The sequence below is a fragment of the Scatophagus argus genome, chromosome 13 (assembly GCF_020382885.2).
Source record: "Scatophagus argus isolate fScaArg1 chromosome 13, fScaArg1.pri, whole genome shotgun sequence".
NCBI lineage: Eukaryota > Metazoa > Chordata > Actinopteri > Scatophagidae > Scatophagus > Scatophagus argus.
Genome location: NC_058505.1, coordinates 18,748,376 through 18,767,289, shown reverse-complemented (window position 1 = coordinate 18,767,289; position 18,914 = coordinate 18,748,376). Strand labels below are relative to the sequence as shown.

Below are 18,914 nucleotides of genomic sequence, written 5' to 3'. Positions count from 1 at the left end.
GACAGACCAATATGTGAGCAAGCATACGTGTCCCCAGAGGGACAGATGTGCATGTGTATGTATATGTGTTTGTGTGTACGTGTATGTGTGTGGGACAGACACAGAGAGAGAAGAGAGAGTGAGAAACACCAAGGACAGATGATTGGGAGTCCCCCATACCTGGTCCTCTTGTTGCCCTGGTGACTAGTTGTCTAAACGGGATATCCTGACTGAGGCGGAGCCTATTGTTCCCAGTCTAAAAAAAAAGTCCATTTGATTGGCTAAATACAGGAAATCAGGAAGTGTCCTCACTTTCAATAGGTGTTATTTTTACCCAGCTCAGACAGACTCAAAGGTAAACTTGAAAAAGTAGGATGTATACTACTATACTCACGTACATGTGAACACAAAGGAGACAGCAAGATGCAAAAAATACACACATGGTCCACACATACCCCCAGAAACACAATGAGTCACACACTAACGCAGACATACAAACAGGTGGGCCCCACCCTGTGCCCTGCTGATCAAGGACAATGAAGTGAGGTAGTGTTGGCAGACTCTATACAGCATTATGTCATCCATGGCTCACACTTCTTTAAATCTGCTTTGACCTTAGAGGACACTGTACAGACTGCACGGCACTCTATTCCCTGTTTTGCCTGTGTGTAAAGCACATGCACTTAATGTGTGTGTCTTTTAGACAGTAAAACAGCCAGGCCCAGACTTTGGAGCTAAAATGACACGATGCTGAACTTTCCCTGTGTGTCCTTGCTGAACTGAAAGACAAATACTAACACAGTTGGACATATTTATCTTTTTGGGTCCAACATTTGGACAAGGCTTCGATTGCTGTAATACGGTAATTCTGTGATACTGAGAGAATTTTGTATGGTTATTTGTGTGGCATTCCTGGAAGTTCTCACCAGATGAAACAGATAAAAGATTAAATCTGATCATCAGTGGTCACTTGAGGTTCAATTACAGCACATTCAGATGCTCGACACGCTCTGGATGTGTCTGGATTTGAACATAAGAAGTGTTTAGGTGCTTATTTGTCCATACTAATGATCCTCTGTTTGTCTTGGTTCTTCTCTTGTCTTCAGGTAAAAAGAAGATGTCTCTGTATGACAGCCAGGCTCCAATCTGTCCCATCTGCCAGGTTCTGCTCAGGCCCGGAGAGCTACAGGAACACATGGAGACAGAGATTGAGAGGCTAGCTACTATATGCCTCAGGTAGGCCTTAAATATTTCATTCTTTTCTTCTCGCTCACCTATGCACTCACAGTCATTTATAGTAAATTGAATGAAAGTTCAAAGTTCAAATAAATACCAAACTCTGCAGCTGTGTTTGTGTGTGTGAATGAATGTGCAGATTTTGAATTACATATGAGTAATGCACAAGATAAAAGCAGTGGCATTGGTCAAAATGGCAGAAAAGAGGGCTATTTCACATGAATTTTGTCTTTCCAACAGTCTTAGAGGAATACATGTTGGGGAAGTGAGCTTATTTAAGGCGCATTAGAAGATTTCAGTTTCTCTTTGTGATTTCCCTGTGTGTTCAATACAGTTGGCTCAGTGACATTTTTAGCCTTGCTAAGAAGCATTAGTTAGCTGGCATACTACTTAAGCAACAAAATCACAACTTAAATAACTAATGGAACTCAAAATAAAACTTAGCTGACTCTTGAATGTATTGATTTTTGCAGTGGCAGCTTTTGACGGACACTAACTCCTTTATAAAAATATACAGAGATAAACACATCTCTGTATATATATCAGTCCTCTCTTATCTGTACAACAGTAAATAAACAAATTTCCCAAATTGAAGTGTGTATTTAATATTCTTAAGTTGTGAGTGGCAAAAATGGCTGGTAAAATACTTAATACTAATCATTACCTTGTTTCATTCAAGTGACATTACCTGGATAGTGGTAAACAAGAGTTTGAAGACAAAATGCTTTACGGCTTCATAAAGATGAATCATTTTTGGCGGACGGCAAATGAGCTTTAACTCAACCTTTATGTTGGACTCGCTGACTGCTATTCTTTCGAGCAGCTAGATTTTGGTGCCATAAATCTACATAAAAGGCAGAGGCATGTGGTCGACGTAACGCTAAGTGTTTCCTACAGGGAGCAGGATACAAACCTGTGACCTGAGGTTCACTGCTGCCCCCTTCTTCTCCTCATGGCAGATGCACGAGCTGTTTTACGGTGGATAAATCAACTCCAAGCCCTTTTAACGATGGGACACAACCATTAGGATCCATATTTCACCTTGACCATACACTGGGCTGTGTGTGTGTGTGTTTGTGTACATACGTGTGTGAGGCTGTGTTTGTGTATGACCTGGTGTCCACCTAAGTGGCCCAGCTTTATGATAGTCCCCATTAACCTGGAGGATTAGGGCAACAGATAGTGTCACCCCACGTGGAAATCATACTTCATTTACCCCCGTTTACACCTCCTATACTCCTCCTGCATGTTTGTGTCCATATACTGTACCAGCTCTTCTCATTCTTCCTCTTCCCCTTTTGCTTTCTGTTCTCTTCTTTTGCCATTTTATTTCTCCATTCTTCAGTCCTCCTCTAATCCTCCCTGTTATCTTTTTTTTACTTTTGTGACTTTCTTTTTTCTTGTACTTGCTTCACATTTCCTCTTTAGTCCCCTACCTCTCTTTATCTTCTTTTCACAGCTATCCATATTTCCTTCCCAGCTCTCTTTTTTCACTCTCATCACTTCTTCATTATCCAGTGTTTTGGATGTTCAAGCTTAACATCAGACCATAGCAGTGACCTGTAAGTAGAGGCAATCAGACAATAAGTTAGCAAGAAAGTTTGTATGACTGCAGGCAGAATGATACTCAAAAATGAATCAAAAGAATCATGAAATATTGGGAAAGGTGATGATAAAAGCCAGGACATGTGGCTGAAATCTCTGGGAGAAAAAGAAGTGGATTTTGAGATTATGGTAGACAAAATAGAACAGAAAACAGGAAGGGCGGGTCATCCATCCATCACTGTCTGACATGGTGTGTCTGTGTGTGTGTGTGCGTTTCAATAATTAATAAAGGTTAGTAGTCTGCCCTTCCCTCTGACAATCTGAGATACTGTGTAAGCTCAAAACCCACATACAGGATATATACAATATGCACTCACACATTTACACATGGCCATTTAAGGAAAGAGTGTGATTGGATGGTGGTTAAGGTCACAGCTGGCTGATTTAGCCATTAACACACATCACAAGACAAAAAAGACAGGACAAGAGAGGAGGGAGAAAAGAATGATGCAAGTGGTAACATTTTAAGATAGTTTGATGGAAAATGTTATGTAATATTCCTTTACATGCAAATGCACAAAATGTGTCAATGTGACTTTGTATGCGTGTCAGGGGGGATGGAAGCAGGAGCTAAACTTAAAGCCGAGGGTGCTGTATGTGTGTGTTATATCACAAAACCAACCTCATTCTATATCACACACACATGCACACACACACGGCCTCTCCCTCTCCTTCGCTCTCTGCATGGTAGCAGCCATCATTGAAAGTGACAGTGGGAATTTGGTCCAATTTGTAGTAAATCTGTCTTTAATGACGACCAGCGCTTGCTGAATGAAAGAGCTGTGGGTATGGAAACGAAAGCGTGTGTGTGTGTGTGCGTGCCTGTGCTTGTGTATGTTGGTGTGTTAAGTGTGCCTGATCTCTCCTGCAGATATCTAGTCTTGTGCATGTTGTTGTTTTGTTTTCTATTTCTTCTCTCTTTTCTCTTCTGTCTTCTCTGCATGTGTGTGTGCGATTACAATTGCCAACCTGTCGTCTCTAGTGACTCTGAGCTCTGTCGCTTGTTCATGGCCCACAGCTTCTCATGTAAGAACATGGAAATCACGCACAAACACTCAGTTGAGGAAATGGAAATCTATCATGCCCTGTACATGTCAGGTGGCTCGTGGGGGGCAAAGTAATCTACATACCCCATCACCCCCTCCTCTTCATACCCCTGCTTCTCTTCCTCCTCCTCCTCCTCCTTCTCCTCCTCCTCCTCCATAATCAATTTGCCTGCACAAGAGCGAGCTCCCACTTTTCTAGCAGACGACTCAAAAAAAGCAAAAAGCAATCAGCATCTTGAGGTTAACGCCATCCCTCCGTTGCTTCTCCATCTGTTTTATCCTACTGCCACCATAAAAAAGACTTTTGCCTGGTTGCAGTCTAAAATGTTTTAGCATGATTCCTGGCACCCTGTCTCATTTATCAGTACTTGACATAATGGAGGATCACTGGAGCCACAGATCACAACATCAGACAATGAGCAGTAATTAAAAGGAAAATACAAAGATCCTTCATCTTATTCATTAGATTTCCATGGAAAGATTTTTCATAAAAATAATATATTAACATCTCAACTGAAGCCCGTGATCACACCTCACTACAGTGACAAAGTAATGTGAGTAATTCAAAGTTATGCAGATTAAGAACATTACCCTTACAGGAGTTGTGGAGTTGTGTATTCAGACATCTTTAACTTTGTTAATAGCTGTTCTGAGAAAAGGAGATAAGATCTAGGGAGTTAGATAACAGTTTTGAGATCAAATGTAATAGCTTTAATTGAAAACTTCTGACAAATCTTCGGCATTTGTGCTTTTTTCTAGGTTTTTGTAATTTAAAGGAGCACAATTTTACACATGAGGGTTTTCTCATCACAAGGAGTACTACTCAGCCTGAAAGACTACCAAGCACAGAGGAACTTAACAAAAGACAGTATTGATTTGCCTTAGGGGAAATGTAGCATCCAGGGTTTTTGGCTGTTGACCCATTCCAAGGACTAAAGGTCTGAATATATCAGCCTGTGCTGTTTTCATTTTTACTATTAAAATAGATATTGACAAATAGAACACTAAATCACTGTAGAGTCCCTTAAAACTACAGAAAGAAGTTGATTTCATTTAAACTTCTATTCGTACTTTTATTTTGAAAAATCATATACCTGCCACATATTATATGATAGTATTACTTGTTTTTCCACTGTCCAGCCCCAGCAGTTGTTTTGGTGTCCTACTGCGACCACACCAGCCCGAGGATTTACACAATGACATGAGCACGTTTTGGACATTACTACACTTAACTAAAATGAGTCCAAATATAAATGTATTATTTTCAAAGCACAGACAAGTTCTAGTCAGTGGACATAAAGTCCATCTATTCTGTTTTTTTTTTTTCCCCTCCTATACTTTTATCCTAAAATTCAGTTCAGAGAAGGTACTGTCTGACATGTTGTAGTATTGTAAGACTTGTATGAAGCATCCACACGTCCTCACCCTGTTCACACACATGCCTCATTACCACGGCACATTTTAAATTGCTTTGTCTCTCTTCTTTCATTCCTCCCTCGTGTCCTTTTCCTTCTGTCTGTCTGTGTGGTTGTTTCGCTTTGCTGTGCCGCTCATTTCCACGCTCTTCTCCTTGCTTTGACATGGCAGGCAGCTGGAATTTCCAGCCCCATAACCCTCGCCATCAAAAATTCATAGAAGCGGGCAAACAGACGTGTGAAGCTGCGAGATGCGACAGCGACACACCAACTCTCCCATCACTTCCTCTCTCTTTCTTTCTCTCGTTTTCTGTCTTCTTTCATCTTTCCCTCGTTCGATCTCTCTCTTTAAGTTGCCCGCTCTTCCTCTCTCACCACATCGCTCTCTCACCTCACATTTCATCTCCTTCTACCTCTTTTCTCCCCCCCTTGTTCGCTCCCTTTCATCTCTCTATCACCCCCTCTGTCATTGTGGCAATTTTCTCCCATCGTGGCAGGCATGCGACTGCTGTCCTCTCTCTCGCCTTCCTTCTCTTGTCGCTGCTTGACACTGTCAACAAGCAGGTAGAGGTGGCTGTTATTGTTGATGCCTCTGCAGAGGTTCCAGGTAATGAATAAAAGAGAGATAGAGGGAGAAGGAGAGAGAGATGACAGAGACACAGATAGAAAAGAGAGGTGGTGGTGGTGTTGTCAGATTCCCCTGCATTACACAGGAGCTTGACTGTGTCAACCATGTTTATTCTCTTTGTTGGCGAAGGTGAGGCCCGCTGCTAACACACACACACACACACAGTAGCAGTACACAGGCGCAAACAGGTGCACACACAGCACAGACACAGTAATGATAACTTTTCACAGACGTGGGTCATGCACAAAGATATTTAATACATGCAGAACTGTATGTAGTGTACACATACACGTGTGCACACTCATTAACGCTGGCTACTCATCTTAGATCATAAAGGAATTAATCACATCAGATTAGGACTAATGAAAACTAACACAGATATCTAATAATAACTCTGACAACATACTAACCGGATACAGCTTGATTGGGCCTTCAGAAAGGTGCTCCAGAAATTCAATATCATGTTTCCATATAGTTGAAGAGCTGATAAGATGCAGATCAAAAGTCATGACTTTGAGCTTGGAAAACACTACATATTACATCTCCCTTGACTGAACCTCTATGTTTGTGGCACACTCCCTTTAGTTAGCTACAGATTTAGTTTGGAATTTTATTTTTATTTTTATTTATTTATTTTTTTTCATGGGATGAGGACTGTGGATGTTGTCTGTCATCGCTTACAGAGGGAATCTGTTCATGGCTGGTGTAAACAGGAGAGATGACATGATCTACACTCCACATCACAGTACTTACATCCCTCTTTCTTATCATGCATTCCTTCCCTCTTCTGTGCATTTCCTGTCTCATATTTTCCTTGTCTTGCTCTCATGCCTCCCTGTGCTTCACTTTGTAAATTCTTCTCTCAGATAAGTGACATATGAATTATGCTTCTTATTCTTATTATCCACCCATCCATCCATGGCGAAATGAAATCCCTTGTCTCCCAAGGCGTGCTGTCAGATTACAGGTCGCGCTCAGTTCAGTTTCAGGCTCATTCTTTTCCATGGTTCACCACTGTCTATATGTCTGTCCGTCAGCCTATGTGTGTGTGTGTGTGTGTGTGTGTGTGTTTGTCCGAGGGGGTCTGGAGTGCTAACAGGGTCTCAAAGCAAACATGACAACCCTGTCTCGTTTTGTCGACGTCAAGCCTGTCGCAACACTTCAACAAGCTCTGAGACATTTAGCTCTGCATTGAGGTGAAAGTCAGAGAGAGAGAGAAAGAAAAGTGGGGGGGGGGGAAGAAGGAGGTGAAGGAAGAACAAAAAATGGGGGAGGGAGGACATGAAAAGAATCATATGGTTAATGTGTCAGACGAAGAGATCAGAAAGGAAGTAACGTGAACTAATACTGTAGAAGCCAGTTGGTATATTTGCTACATGTCATTTTTTCTTTCTCTTTTCAAATCATCTAAGATCTTAAAAACCCCTCACTGTCTCTCTCTCTCTGACCCCTCCCCTTTCCTTCTTCCCTATAATATTTACAAGTCAGCCAGTTATCCTCCACATATTTCAGAGTCAAAGTGACCGCGGCCTGACTGCAGTGACAAATCAAATCACTGCAAAAATCAATTTCCTTCAAATTTCCTGCTTCTGCCACTGCAGCAGACAGTGTCAGTGTGTGTGTGTGTGTGTGGTGAGACGAATCCGAAGACCATAATATTCCATGATTTCCTTGGAAAATACAGAAAATACCTTCTAATTAAATGTCTTCAAGTGAATGACCTATAGGACACATGCATAAAAACAAGCAGACGGGCATGTGGGGCCAGATTCAACATAACAAACTCACTAAATTCTGTTTTGTCTTCTTTCTCTCCAGCAGTAAGAACCCGTCACCCAAGGATGGAGCAGCCACTCCAGGAACCCCCAAGGTGAGATGAACTTCAATTTCTTGACATGTAACAGGATCTAAACATTTTTATGCCTAATATGTCTGGTAGTGAGACCCAGAGCTGTTCCTCCCTGCTGCACTAAGGGGAAATCAGCTGTACCATAGACCTCTGTCACACACACAGACACACACACACACGCACACACCAGTCCCAGTCTCCTGTGGTCCAGCAGGCAGCAGAGCCAAGAGGTACTGTACTGTGATTGCTCCAATTAGAGACATCAAGATACAGACAGACAGACAAAGAAGAAAAAGACAAATAATGTCAAATTGTAAGGAGACTGATTCATTCTATAGGCTCTGCATCCACTGACTCATCTCAACACATCACTAGCTGCCACACCAAGACTGGTTTTAAAAGGAAGGAAGACCTTTCTATAGCCTAAACAAGATCTGTAGGAGGAAAAAACATCTGAATGTAATTTTAGAGGAATAAGACTGAATGGGCTAAATGGGTGGACGTGACAGCTTGATGGTGTAATGGATTTAATAAAATACAGGAAAAAAGATGGGAAATATAAAAAAAGTGGGTTTTTTTATGATGGGAATGGTTGTTCATGTTGCAAGACCTGTTGAAACGTAAACTAGATTTCTAGAAAGCTTGTTTCTAGAAATTACTTCACATGTCATTTCCAAAGTTCTGAATTTAAAAAAACTTCTTCAAAGAAATTCAAATAACCTTAAATCTTGTGGTTGTCTTTTATCTTCAGGTTCTGACATGCGTTAAACGTGTTTGTTCATGAACATCGCAGATTTCGTTTTTCTACAGATATTTCCCTGTTAAAGGATTTTTTCCTTTCTTTTCCTTTCGTTCCTATTCTGAGGGATGAGGGATTAAAGATTAAGGGAGGCTGTAGAGACTCTAAAGCTTTCTGATGCTAATCTGTGATTTTGGGATATATAAATAAAACTGATTATACTTACAGCTAGCAAATGAAAGCACAACAGAAACATTTCAACTTGATTCCTGACTTCTACTGAAATTAAATGATGGAAAGTTCATTAAATGTAGGTGTGATTATTGTTTTAGTGGCGTTTTATGTAGTTTATGTAGTACCACTGGAATACTTCACCAAGTCAAGAACTGTAGTCAGGTAAATGAGGATTTTAGATGCTATATGATACGACTAAATTTTGATAAAGCACCATCATCCTACATGTCTGAAAACATGCTACTAAATAGCATTTATAGCTCTATGCTGCTCTTCATTTTTGGTGCACTGTTTCCTGAAAGTACCCTCATGACCGCGTGAAAGCCAGATGCCCTATTGCAGAAAAAGTTTGTGCAACGTGCGCATGAATGCAACATAAAAGCTCTGAAATAATTCAGGCGATCCAGTTTCATTCCCACACACCTTTGGGGTGCTGACCCGGGCTTAGAGCAGCACTCACAGCGCAGTGGGTGGCCTGCTACTTGAGAACGGGCAGACAGAGCAGGAGTGAACGCTGGCCTTCCTCTTCGGCCGTGACTACGCATCTCACCGCTGTTGTTTAGTATTCAGCGGCAGGCCGGGGAGAATGGAGAGTGCCAGTCTGAAGCACATGGGCCTGTTGTCGTCGTCTCCTCCCCTGTATGCGCCACCCAGCCCTGTTAGACCAGAGATTAACCCCAACGCACCTCCTTATGGGTTGCTCAGCCCGCACTGTGTACTCCTTGCCAAGCTGGGGTGATTGGGTTAGACTGAAAACATGTGATATCTGCAGGGCCACACACCCCTTGACGTACACACAACCATGTCAGGTGGGAAAAGACACGTACTTGTACTTTTCTGTTTGCCTTTTAATGTGTTTAGAATTTAGATACGGAAAACACAAGTTTTTACGTTGCAAAGTCATAAAACACACTTTACAATCTGAGCTGTGAATCCAGTTACTCATCTGAATGTGGCTGTAAATGCAAGCCTTTTTGTCTCTGATCTTTTTGCATGTTGATTTAATTGGTTGGTTTAAAAGGCCAAAATTTCAATGGAAGATCTTCACTTATAATCTCTATGAAGAATACCGTTAAATGTCATATTCTAATGATAAAACTTAAGCACATTCCCAGAACGCCTCCAGGTAAATGATTCCTGACCTTTTTAAACCTGAGTAAAAGAGAACACACACACACACACACACACGCTCACGCAGAGGCATAAAAGCATCATGCATAATGTCCAATTTACTGTGGCAGCACTGGAGGTTGGTCATTTCTCACATATTATTATTAGATTACTGCTGTCGAGCACTTAAGCCTCTGCTCTGCCCCTTTCCACTTGATTAATAGGAGACGACTGTAAATACAAATATTTCATAGCTGCCTTGTAAAAAAAGGGAAAAAAGGCACCAGCGCTGGCTCACATGAAAATATAAGCGTACACACACACACACACACACAGCTCTGTCAGGAATAAGCCTTGTAAAATATTGATATTGCTCTTCCTTTCTTCGCTAGTTCTCCTTCTTTCACGTCATTATCTGCTTGTTTCTTGTTCACTTGAGGAATTCCCTCGATTATCTTTGTCACAGAGTGGGTTAGAAGAGGATATCGTTTTATATGTGTGCGTCTACGAGGGGTGTGTGTGTGTGTGTGTGTGTGTGCATTTAGTGTTGTGAGACAGATTTATGGACAGGCAGTGTCTTATAATATCAGACATTTACGCTCCACCTTTTCAGATGTTTACCCTTCCTCCTCCTCCCCTTCTCCCTTCTTCCTCTCTTTTCAATCACTCGCTCTTCCCTAACTCCTCTTATCGTCCCATAAACATTAACTCTAATCAGTGGAAGGGACTTTATAGACAAAGTCAAGCAGGTTACGGTCATCATCAGTGACGTGTGGCTCTCAGCATCTGTGGCAATAACACTGCTGGAATTCTCCAAGGTTAAAGATCCCCGATCGTGCTTTTTCTTTTCTGTGTGAAAGAGCCGTTGTGGCACAGAAATGAACTTTGGATTTTAAATTGTTTTCCTTTTAAACAGGCTTGAACTTTTTTTGCAGTTTTTTTTTTTTCTAACATTTTACACTCTGCTGTCTTTTTAAAATTTGCTTTAAATTTAACACTTACACGTCAGCAGAAACTGTTTTCACTCTTCACATCACAATCCAACTGCTTTCATCTCTCTCTCTTCAACTGCCATCTGTCCTTACGGTGCTCGCACTTCGACTGGCGCTTCACTTCCTTTCAGCTTGCAGATCCTCACCTTTGATCAACAAAACCTTCTTCAGCTCTTCTAACTGCACATCTTTGTCCGTGCATCCACTTCAGGCGACACTTTGACACTGAAGCTTCAAAATGATATTTGACTCATCCCTTGAATTTCATCTGACGCCTCATCTTCATTCAGTGTTTACATTTAAACTGTATTCGAGCATCTTTCACTATTTTTATTCTGAATGCAGCTTCAGCTAAAACTTCATAAAAACATAGGCTTTCGAAGATGCTGCGTTGGAACTTATAGACACGTTAAGTCATTCAGATGATGTCATTGTCAAGCCAAGCTGAGGTCTATGTGGCAGCATTCAGAGACCTTTAAAGGTTCTGCTCTAATCATTGCTCCAGAGGTGATAATATAACAAGATCATCTGCATTGTATTCCTCTTTCTTTCTCTCTCCTCTAGTCAATGCTGTTGTCGGTGCACATCAAGCGTGAGGGAGAGTCTCCTGTGGTCTCGCCCCTGTCCTCTGAAGACATCCACCACTCTGACAGATACCAGGTCACACTCTCTCTCTCTCTCACACACATAAGATTGACAGTATTCTCCTGCTTTTCCCTGTGGTCACTTCTATGGGGTCTTATCGAGCTCACTTTGTCTGTAGTTCTCTAAAATACCCAGCTGTACTGTTGTCACAAGGCCTCATTGTGACAACAGTAGGTTTACCTATTCTGAGGTTCCACTTGGTAAAATGAGTTGGGATGAGTGAAGCTTTGACTTGTCAAGTCTAATGTTTCCCACACTGACATCAGTAGACTGATAGGCTCTATGGTGACAGGTATGCTTAGCCACCTGTCTTTGAGTGAACATCATATGCTTCTCATCCAACTTAAATTTCACCAAGCACATACATTTGCAGCAAGGATCCAGCATGTACTTTGTAGATTTCATTAGGCTTTCTGTTCTATATTACTTTGGATCAAACAAAACTTTAGTGATGTCCTCTTCTCATGTTATACTTGTGGAAATGGACTGCACATTCGCAGCCCTTTTTTTATCTATGTATCCAATCATGAGACTTCATTTGTGGATGTCTCTAATCATGACAGATGTTTAACAGCAAAGGATTGTGGTAGATTTTGGTTTTTATGCCCTCTCAGCAGATAAATTGACCAACAGGCCAATCTCCTTAAATCTCAGCTGTCTTTAAAGCCACCCTGACTGCTTTTATCTCTTAAATTCATCAAAGTTTGTTCGGGTAATTCTTCTGGTCATGATGTATCTCTGGGTTAAGTGGATTCCGCCCCTCACACCATAAAATAAGAACTATTAAGTCCATGCAGACGTTACATCCATACGTTCAGGATGACACAGCTCATAAAGACCTTATAGCGATAAAGTAGATTTTCTCATTAAGTGAAACTGCTGAAATCACCTTATATTATACAAATGATTAAGTCAATGGTGACTCTTTTCACCACCCTGAAAATGATGCATAATGGCAGACTTTGCCACCTTCTCTCTGCCTGTCAGTCTGTCTCGGTGCTCTTTTCCTCCCTACCTGTTCCCTTCCTCTAAAAACCTGACCTATCTGCAGCCATTCAGTGAGTGTATCATAATGATAAGGTAGTAGCGGCGATGCGAGGCAAGTGGGCCTATAACTCAAGTGGCAGCAGGGAGGGGAGGGCAGTGAGGAGACGGATGGAGGGCCAGAACAGAACAGAAGGGGGAGGCCTGACTGCTCGTCAGCTCTCGCTGATGGACGATGGGCCGCTGGTGAGAGGACAGAACCGCTGCCTACTCACTGTTGCCATGTCAAAGAGAAGGCATCCATAACTGTGACGGGGGATACTTTAGTCAGCATATAGCTAAAGACATGCACGCCTCTGAGTTTGAATCCCAGTGGACCTGAAAGAAACAGAACAGGAGAGGACAAAGCAGTCTGACCTCAAGTCATTTATTTCTCACTGCTACTTTTTTTAATGATAAGACTGTTGTTCTTAATGATGCAGGGAATTTACCTCAAGCTTCCCTCAAAAGTTTTCCACAATCACATAGATATATCTATTATTTTAATTCTGTGCCACAGAGGCACACATTCCGATGGTGGCATGTAACTGATTGCATTCACTGCACTTACAAACACTTCTGTTTTCAGAGGAAAATGCTGTTTTTATTTTTACATAGAAAAACATATGATAAAGATCAAGATAAAAATACAGTATATTGCTTTAGACTTAACCAGTGGTTCACAACCTGTTTGGCTTGTGACCTCTTAGGAATAAGTGCAAGGCAAAAAAGCAAAAATTACTGAAAAGTCCAAAATATGAATACCAATTTTTGTTGCAAAAACATTATATTTTCTGTTTTTCTACCCCATTAATCTCTCACAACTCCAGATTTAACTCTTGTTTGGGAACCACTTGACCACCCTATCTGTATTAAAATTAAGATAATATTTCTGTCACAACAACCACTTTTCTTTTATGGCCACACAGCTAAGCTGGAGGAACTAATGTTAGTAAAGATAGAACAGATGTAACAATACACAACATGCAACATCAGTGTAAACATGAGAGCAAAACAAACAAAAACTTACCTTACAGTATGCAGCTCCACTTTCAGTGAGACTGACCTTTGTATATTTAACAACTTCATGGCCTTGGGCAAAGTATATATTTTTTTCCTGTTCAGTGAGTACTTTCACTTTTGATATTACAAGTACATTTTGCTGATAATACCTCAGTACTTCCATAGGATTTTGAGCATAGGTTTTTTTCTGAGTGATATGATGTTGTTGTATTGGTATTTGGTGATCTGAGTACGTCTTTCACCACTGAAAGCTGCATAATGAGAACTTAGGTTTGGTTTTGAAAAGCTCCAAAATTGTCAGTGTACTGTTGCAAACACAGAAAAGGTCAAATGGCCGAAACCATCAGAAACCAAGAACAAAAAGTAGAACTGTTCATAAACAGACAGTAGTAGTTGGAGAAGCAGGACAACCGTTGTACACGTAGTATGGTCTGTATGCAAAACTAGACCCATTAATTAAAAGAAACCCGTTGCTTCCCCCTAGTGGTTCAGAACTGGAACAACATGTGATGTTTCCTCACTTCCGTCTCCAGCATGTCACATGACCAAAACAAGCCAACATGGCGTCGGACATGAAAAGTATTTGTCGACGCGGGCGCCACTTTCAATCCTTTTCCATCCGTATTAAATAATGGATACAAGCTTTAGTTTGCCGTTATGCACAGTGTCTGGAAACATAGCCGGTTAGTTTACAGCAGCAAGTTTTGGCGGCTGTAGAATGAGCTGAGTGAATACTGACAGTCATGGAGGAGGTGGAAAACAAAAGAGAAGTAGGTTTGTTTGTAGTCTAAGCAGACAACCCTGCAGCATCCAAAGCAATCTCATTTTGAAAAGTTCTGTTTGTACTTATAAACATATTTTACTGTTTCTTCATTATCTAATCAATATTTCTTCCGTGTTTTTTCCCCCTGCCTGCAGACATTTTTACGAGTTCGAGCAAACAGGCAAACAAGATTGAATGGTACGTACCCCTAACGTGTCATCTCCTGATTGATGCGTGATATTGCTAATTAATATATATCATATGGCTCCAGCGAATTTATTTCATTTCAAAATCGTTATTAAAAGTTTAGCACTGTGCTCAAAAATATAATACAGCTTTACTCAAAGGTCAGAAAATTTTACAGCTAAGGTAGAAAGGATTGGAAAATGAAAATATACTACACTTAATAAAGGCATACATTTTAATAAAATTAAATGTGAAATTAATACATAAATACGTGAATAAATATTTAAAAGAAATGATCATCACCACGAATGGCTTAGAAACTGGTGTCAAAGCACAGGAAACAAACTTGTGCTGTCTAAAGGATGGCAGTTTGTGACCTGAAAGATGAGTGTTGCTCTTTAATGAAGCACAGTGTCCTACTGTGTATTTGCTAGGGTATCAGGTGATCTGTATATGTGTCATTCCTCTTTGATGGTGTCTTGTGACAGACGTCTGTGGCTCCCCCATAAAGCATTTAGCATTAACGAATCTGGAAAAGATCAGTGTTCCCAAAACATTTGTGATGACACATTGTATATGTCAAAAGCATCTTTCTGCATTGGTTAAGCTCCTATTAGCTCTCAGTAGCACTATTTTCTGTCGTTTTGTTTGTTGCTGTTGGACTCTCTTGTTTTTTTTTTTTTTCTATCCGGATGGCTAGCAGAGTTATTCAGGACTCTGGAAAATGTTCACCTTCCTCACGACACTAAAATACACTTATGCTGTAGTGACATTAGCACCAGTAGATGTCTGCTCTTGGTGTTATTCATTTCACAGTTCCTGTATTTATTAGCATTGGTGGTGATCATTGTCCACAAAGTCAACATTCCACCTGTAGTAGTGTTGTTTTTATCTTCAGGTATAGACTTAAAATGGATTGCAAGACAAGGAATCTGTTTTCATGAGCCTGGGTCCTACTGATACTGAACAGAGATCAGAAGTGCTGCCACAGTTGAACTCTGATATTTAATAGAAATGCCAGTTGACGGTGTTGTTTCTTTTGCCACGCTACGAAATAAACCTGCATAATTACAAAATTGTGATAATTTACTGAAGCAAGGAGGACTAAGAAATGTTGATTTACTAATTATATATCAGTAACAGTTGACTCTTAAGACATTGGTTGTTGTATTGAAGCAGTAAACAGATAACTCAGCCTTTTTCAGTCATGACAGGAGCCAGTGAAGACTTAGTTTAAATTTCGCCCTCCATTACTTACTTTCTGCCCTCATGTGGAACCAGGAATCATCCTCATGTGGGGTATAATGGCTGAGGGGGGGCAGAGATCCCTGCCGGACCTAATTAGCAGGCCTTACTCTCCTCTATTTAACAACGCTCCCCTCGATTAGCGTCAGGGGAGAGTTGGCAAGGAGGAGGAGGAGGCCGTTTGTCTCTTCATCCCTCCCAGTTTCACTCCCTCCATCTTCTTCCCCTGTAGTTATGGTGTATTGCCTTATGTCCTCCTCCTCTCTCTCCATCCCTCACCACAATCCCTCTTGGCCTCTTCTGCTTTCCCAGCCAGCTAAAAATTAATGTCCCCGCGCGCCATTTGCAGTTAAGAAAAAACGACAGAGACTCGGGGCGCAATGACGGCTGTTCTGCTCTGTTAAATTTCTAATTAAATGTGTGTGTGTGGTGGGGGGAGCTGTGACAGGAGGGCAGGGGAGGAGAAACAGAGGGAGAGGAATGGCCTGAATGTAGAGCTTAGGAAGAGGCTTGAGATTGTCAGGTCTGGCGACTGGCAGTTTTCCCTTTACACATTTCAGAGGGGGCCAAGTTTAGCCAGCTCAGCCTTCTCTTATTTGCTTTTGTACTTTTTCTGTATGACGTAAATATTCCTGAGGTCTTTTATAGATTTTCTTCTGTTTCTTGATACCAGTGCTGTTATTGTTCAAGGAAGCCAGCCTCAAAACTTATATGATTATAAACTAAACTGACATTAAAAAGGTGTCTTTCTTGTCTCTCTCTTTTGACTGCCTATCTGTTACTAGCCCGTATAGGGAAGATGAAGAGGAGGAAGCCTGAGGAGGGGGGCCAGGTATGTCCGCTGTGCAGCGCCCCATTGGCTGGGAGTGAGGAGGAGATGAGTAGACATGTGGAACAATGCCTGATCCAGGTAGTACAATGCTGGCCCCAAACCTCACCTACCTCCAGTCGGACAGCCTGTCAACCTCTTCTCTTCCTGTAGATGCTGAACAGTCACCTCTTTATTCCCTGTAGACGCTGTCCAATCACCTCTGTACATAAGTGCAGATACCAGCCTATCTCAGCTGCACTTTCTCTAGATTAACCTTCCTTTATGTGGTGGTGCTGCTGCATTCACATCATATGGAAATGACTGAAGGTCCTGATTATTACAGTTAACACAGATATAAAAGTATTCAAATCTACCATGAAATTTTGCCACTGCAAAGCTAATGTAAGCATTATTTTAAAGTAGAAGACTTAAATCTGCAGTTTACCCCATATGATATGGTTGCATCTTATTCATTGGCATGCAGCTCCTGTATGAGCGTAACAGTAGATCTTTAGTATAAGTAGATTGAGCCAATCTGGCTTTGCTTGCTGTAGATGTAGTCCAAACTGACAAGAACTATAATAGCGTTTCAGAGTTGGTCACCAATCCTTTTTTCCTGTCCATGACAAACAGTTACACAGTCTCCTTGAGTCGGAACAAAGGCAACAAACCATCACCACTCCTACTCATTGACTGCTGTCCATTACACTAGTCATAGAGACACTAATACCTTTTTTCCACTGGCATGTTTCACACGTTCCACTGCTGTACCGTGCCATGTGAGCTGTGTTTTCACTACATTTTGGCCGTGCAGGAGACCTGTGCGGGTCCACACTGTACTGTAGTGTTGAAGTCCTGCTTGCCACCCGCACTTTGTTTATCAAATGGACAGTAGAGTATGTTTTCTGATCCCCTCTTTGCTGTGTATTTAAACTAGAACAGGACATTTTTGTTCAATTTGTTACCTCCTGCTGCGGCTTTGTGATAAAACATGAAAATACGAGTTAGTTAATTTTTTTGCCAATTAACTGATCACCTCTCAATGTAAATGTCTGGAGTACTCTTAGCAAGTTAACAAAAAAACTCATTGGCCTGTATGATCAGATGTTTTTGAATTTCCAGCACCTCTCAGTCACTTACCAGTTAAAATCAGTCTGAACCTGTTCCCAGGTGGGGAGCTTTGGAAAAAGCAGAAGAAGAAATAAGTTTGAGCCTCCAGTGAAGTAGTTGGGTGCAGTTTATGTCCTTTTCACATTTGGCAACAATGTAGGAACTTATCACAGCTCGTCATGGTGTGGTACAGATGAATTTTGCTATAGAGATCTGGCCCTTACACTATTTAAAACCATAAAACGTGTACTTAAAGTTGTTGAAATCAAGACAAAAGTGCCCAAGTGATTCTTTATGAAGCCTTTGCTCTGATTAACATGTATGTGTTGTGTGCTTGTGCGTGTGTGTCTCAGCGTGAGGGTACGTTAGGTGACGATGACTCTGCAGACATGGATGGAGAGAATGGGCGGGGCTTTGAGGAGTACGAATGGGCGGGGCAGAAGAGGATCAGAGCTACAGCTTTGCTGGAGGGCGGCTTCAGAGGTACGAACGCACGCCTTGTATCATACTACAATACGCTCGTTCCATTTCACATTAGTGTCTGACTGACCTCGCGGTCCCAGTCACAGCAGAGTTGGCTGTATGTAGACAGGAGTCAGCCCAGATCTCTGTTTTCTCTCCTTCTCTTTTCTCTTCTTGTCTCTTCCTGTGTTCCTCTGCTCATCCATCACTCCCTCAGTGTGAGCAGTGTTAGTTCTCAGTGGCCAGGGAGCTGTAATGGTGTCAGTAGTCTGGTGGCAGTGTAGGTTGGCCCGGGGGTTGGCCCAGCTCAGCCTGGTTTGAGTCCTACACAACCCTCTCAGCATGAGGAAGGAAAACACATTTAGCCGGGCAATTGACCTGCTGGTCACCACTCTGTATGTGTGTGTGCACGCCCTTAGAAATGCAATTATAGAAGTGGATGGGAGAGCTGGTCACCAGGGAGCGCGACTGCTCTGTGACACAAACACACATGAGGTGCTTCCACTTAGCTCTCTGTCACCGACTCTTGTTGGTCTTTCTTTTCAGATTCTTCTTGATGTTGTTATTATATTTTAACTCTTCGTATTATGTTCTCATTCTTCGTCCTCATTCTTTCTTAGTGAAATATTTCCAAGAAGGGTTGTTGTAATGATTCGGGAGAGCTGACTTATTTAAATGTTGTAATATGTCCAAAAAGGCCGCACCTCATAGTTGTCTGGTTACACTCTTGTCTAATCGATTAATTGATTTATCTTCCCAGCTGTACTTTCATATTTGTGGACACAGATTTGACTTACATTTGGAAGAAGGGCC

At 41.5% G+C, this 18,914-nt stretch overlaps 1 protein-coding gene across 8 annotated transcripts in view; it reads left to right on the top strand.

The window, feature by feature from the left end:
• Nucleotides 1–18,914, top strand: part of rnf220a (ring finger protein 220a) — a 159,347-nt gene that overhangs the window by 117,540 nt on the left and 22,893 nt on the right. For 4 of the 8 annotated variants that reach the window (XM_046409043.1, XM_046409048.1, XM_046409044.1 and 1 more), the window contains exons 3-8: nt 1,086–1,215; nt 7,728–7,779; nt 11,398–11,493; nt 14,443–14,485; nt 16,504–16,628; nt 17,993–18,122. In XM_046409043.1, coding sequence (XP_046264999.1) covers nt 1,086–1,215; nt 7,728–7,779; nt 11,398–11,493; nt 14,443–14,485; nt 16,504–16,628; nt 17,993–18,122 — 576 coding nt within the window. The remainder of the gene's footprint in view (nt 1–1,085; nt 1,216–7,727; nt 7,780–11,397; nt 11,494–14,442; nt 14,486–16,503; nt 16,629–17,992; nt 18,123–18,914) is intronic. The other 4 variants (XM_046409045.1, XM_046409049.1, XM_046409047.1 and 1 more) reach the window with 3 other exon arrangements.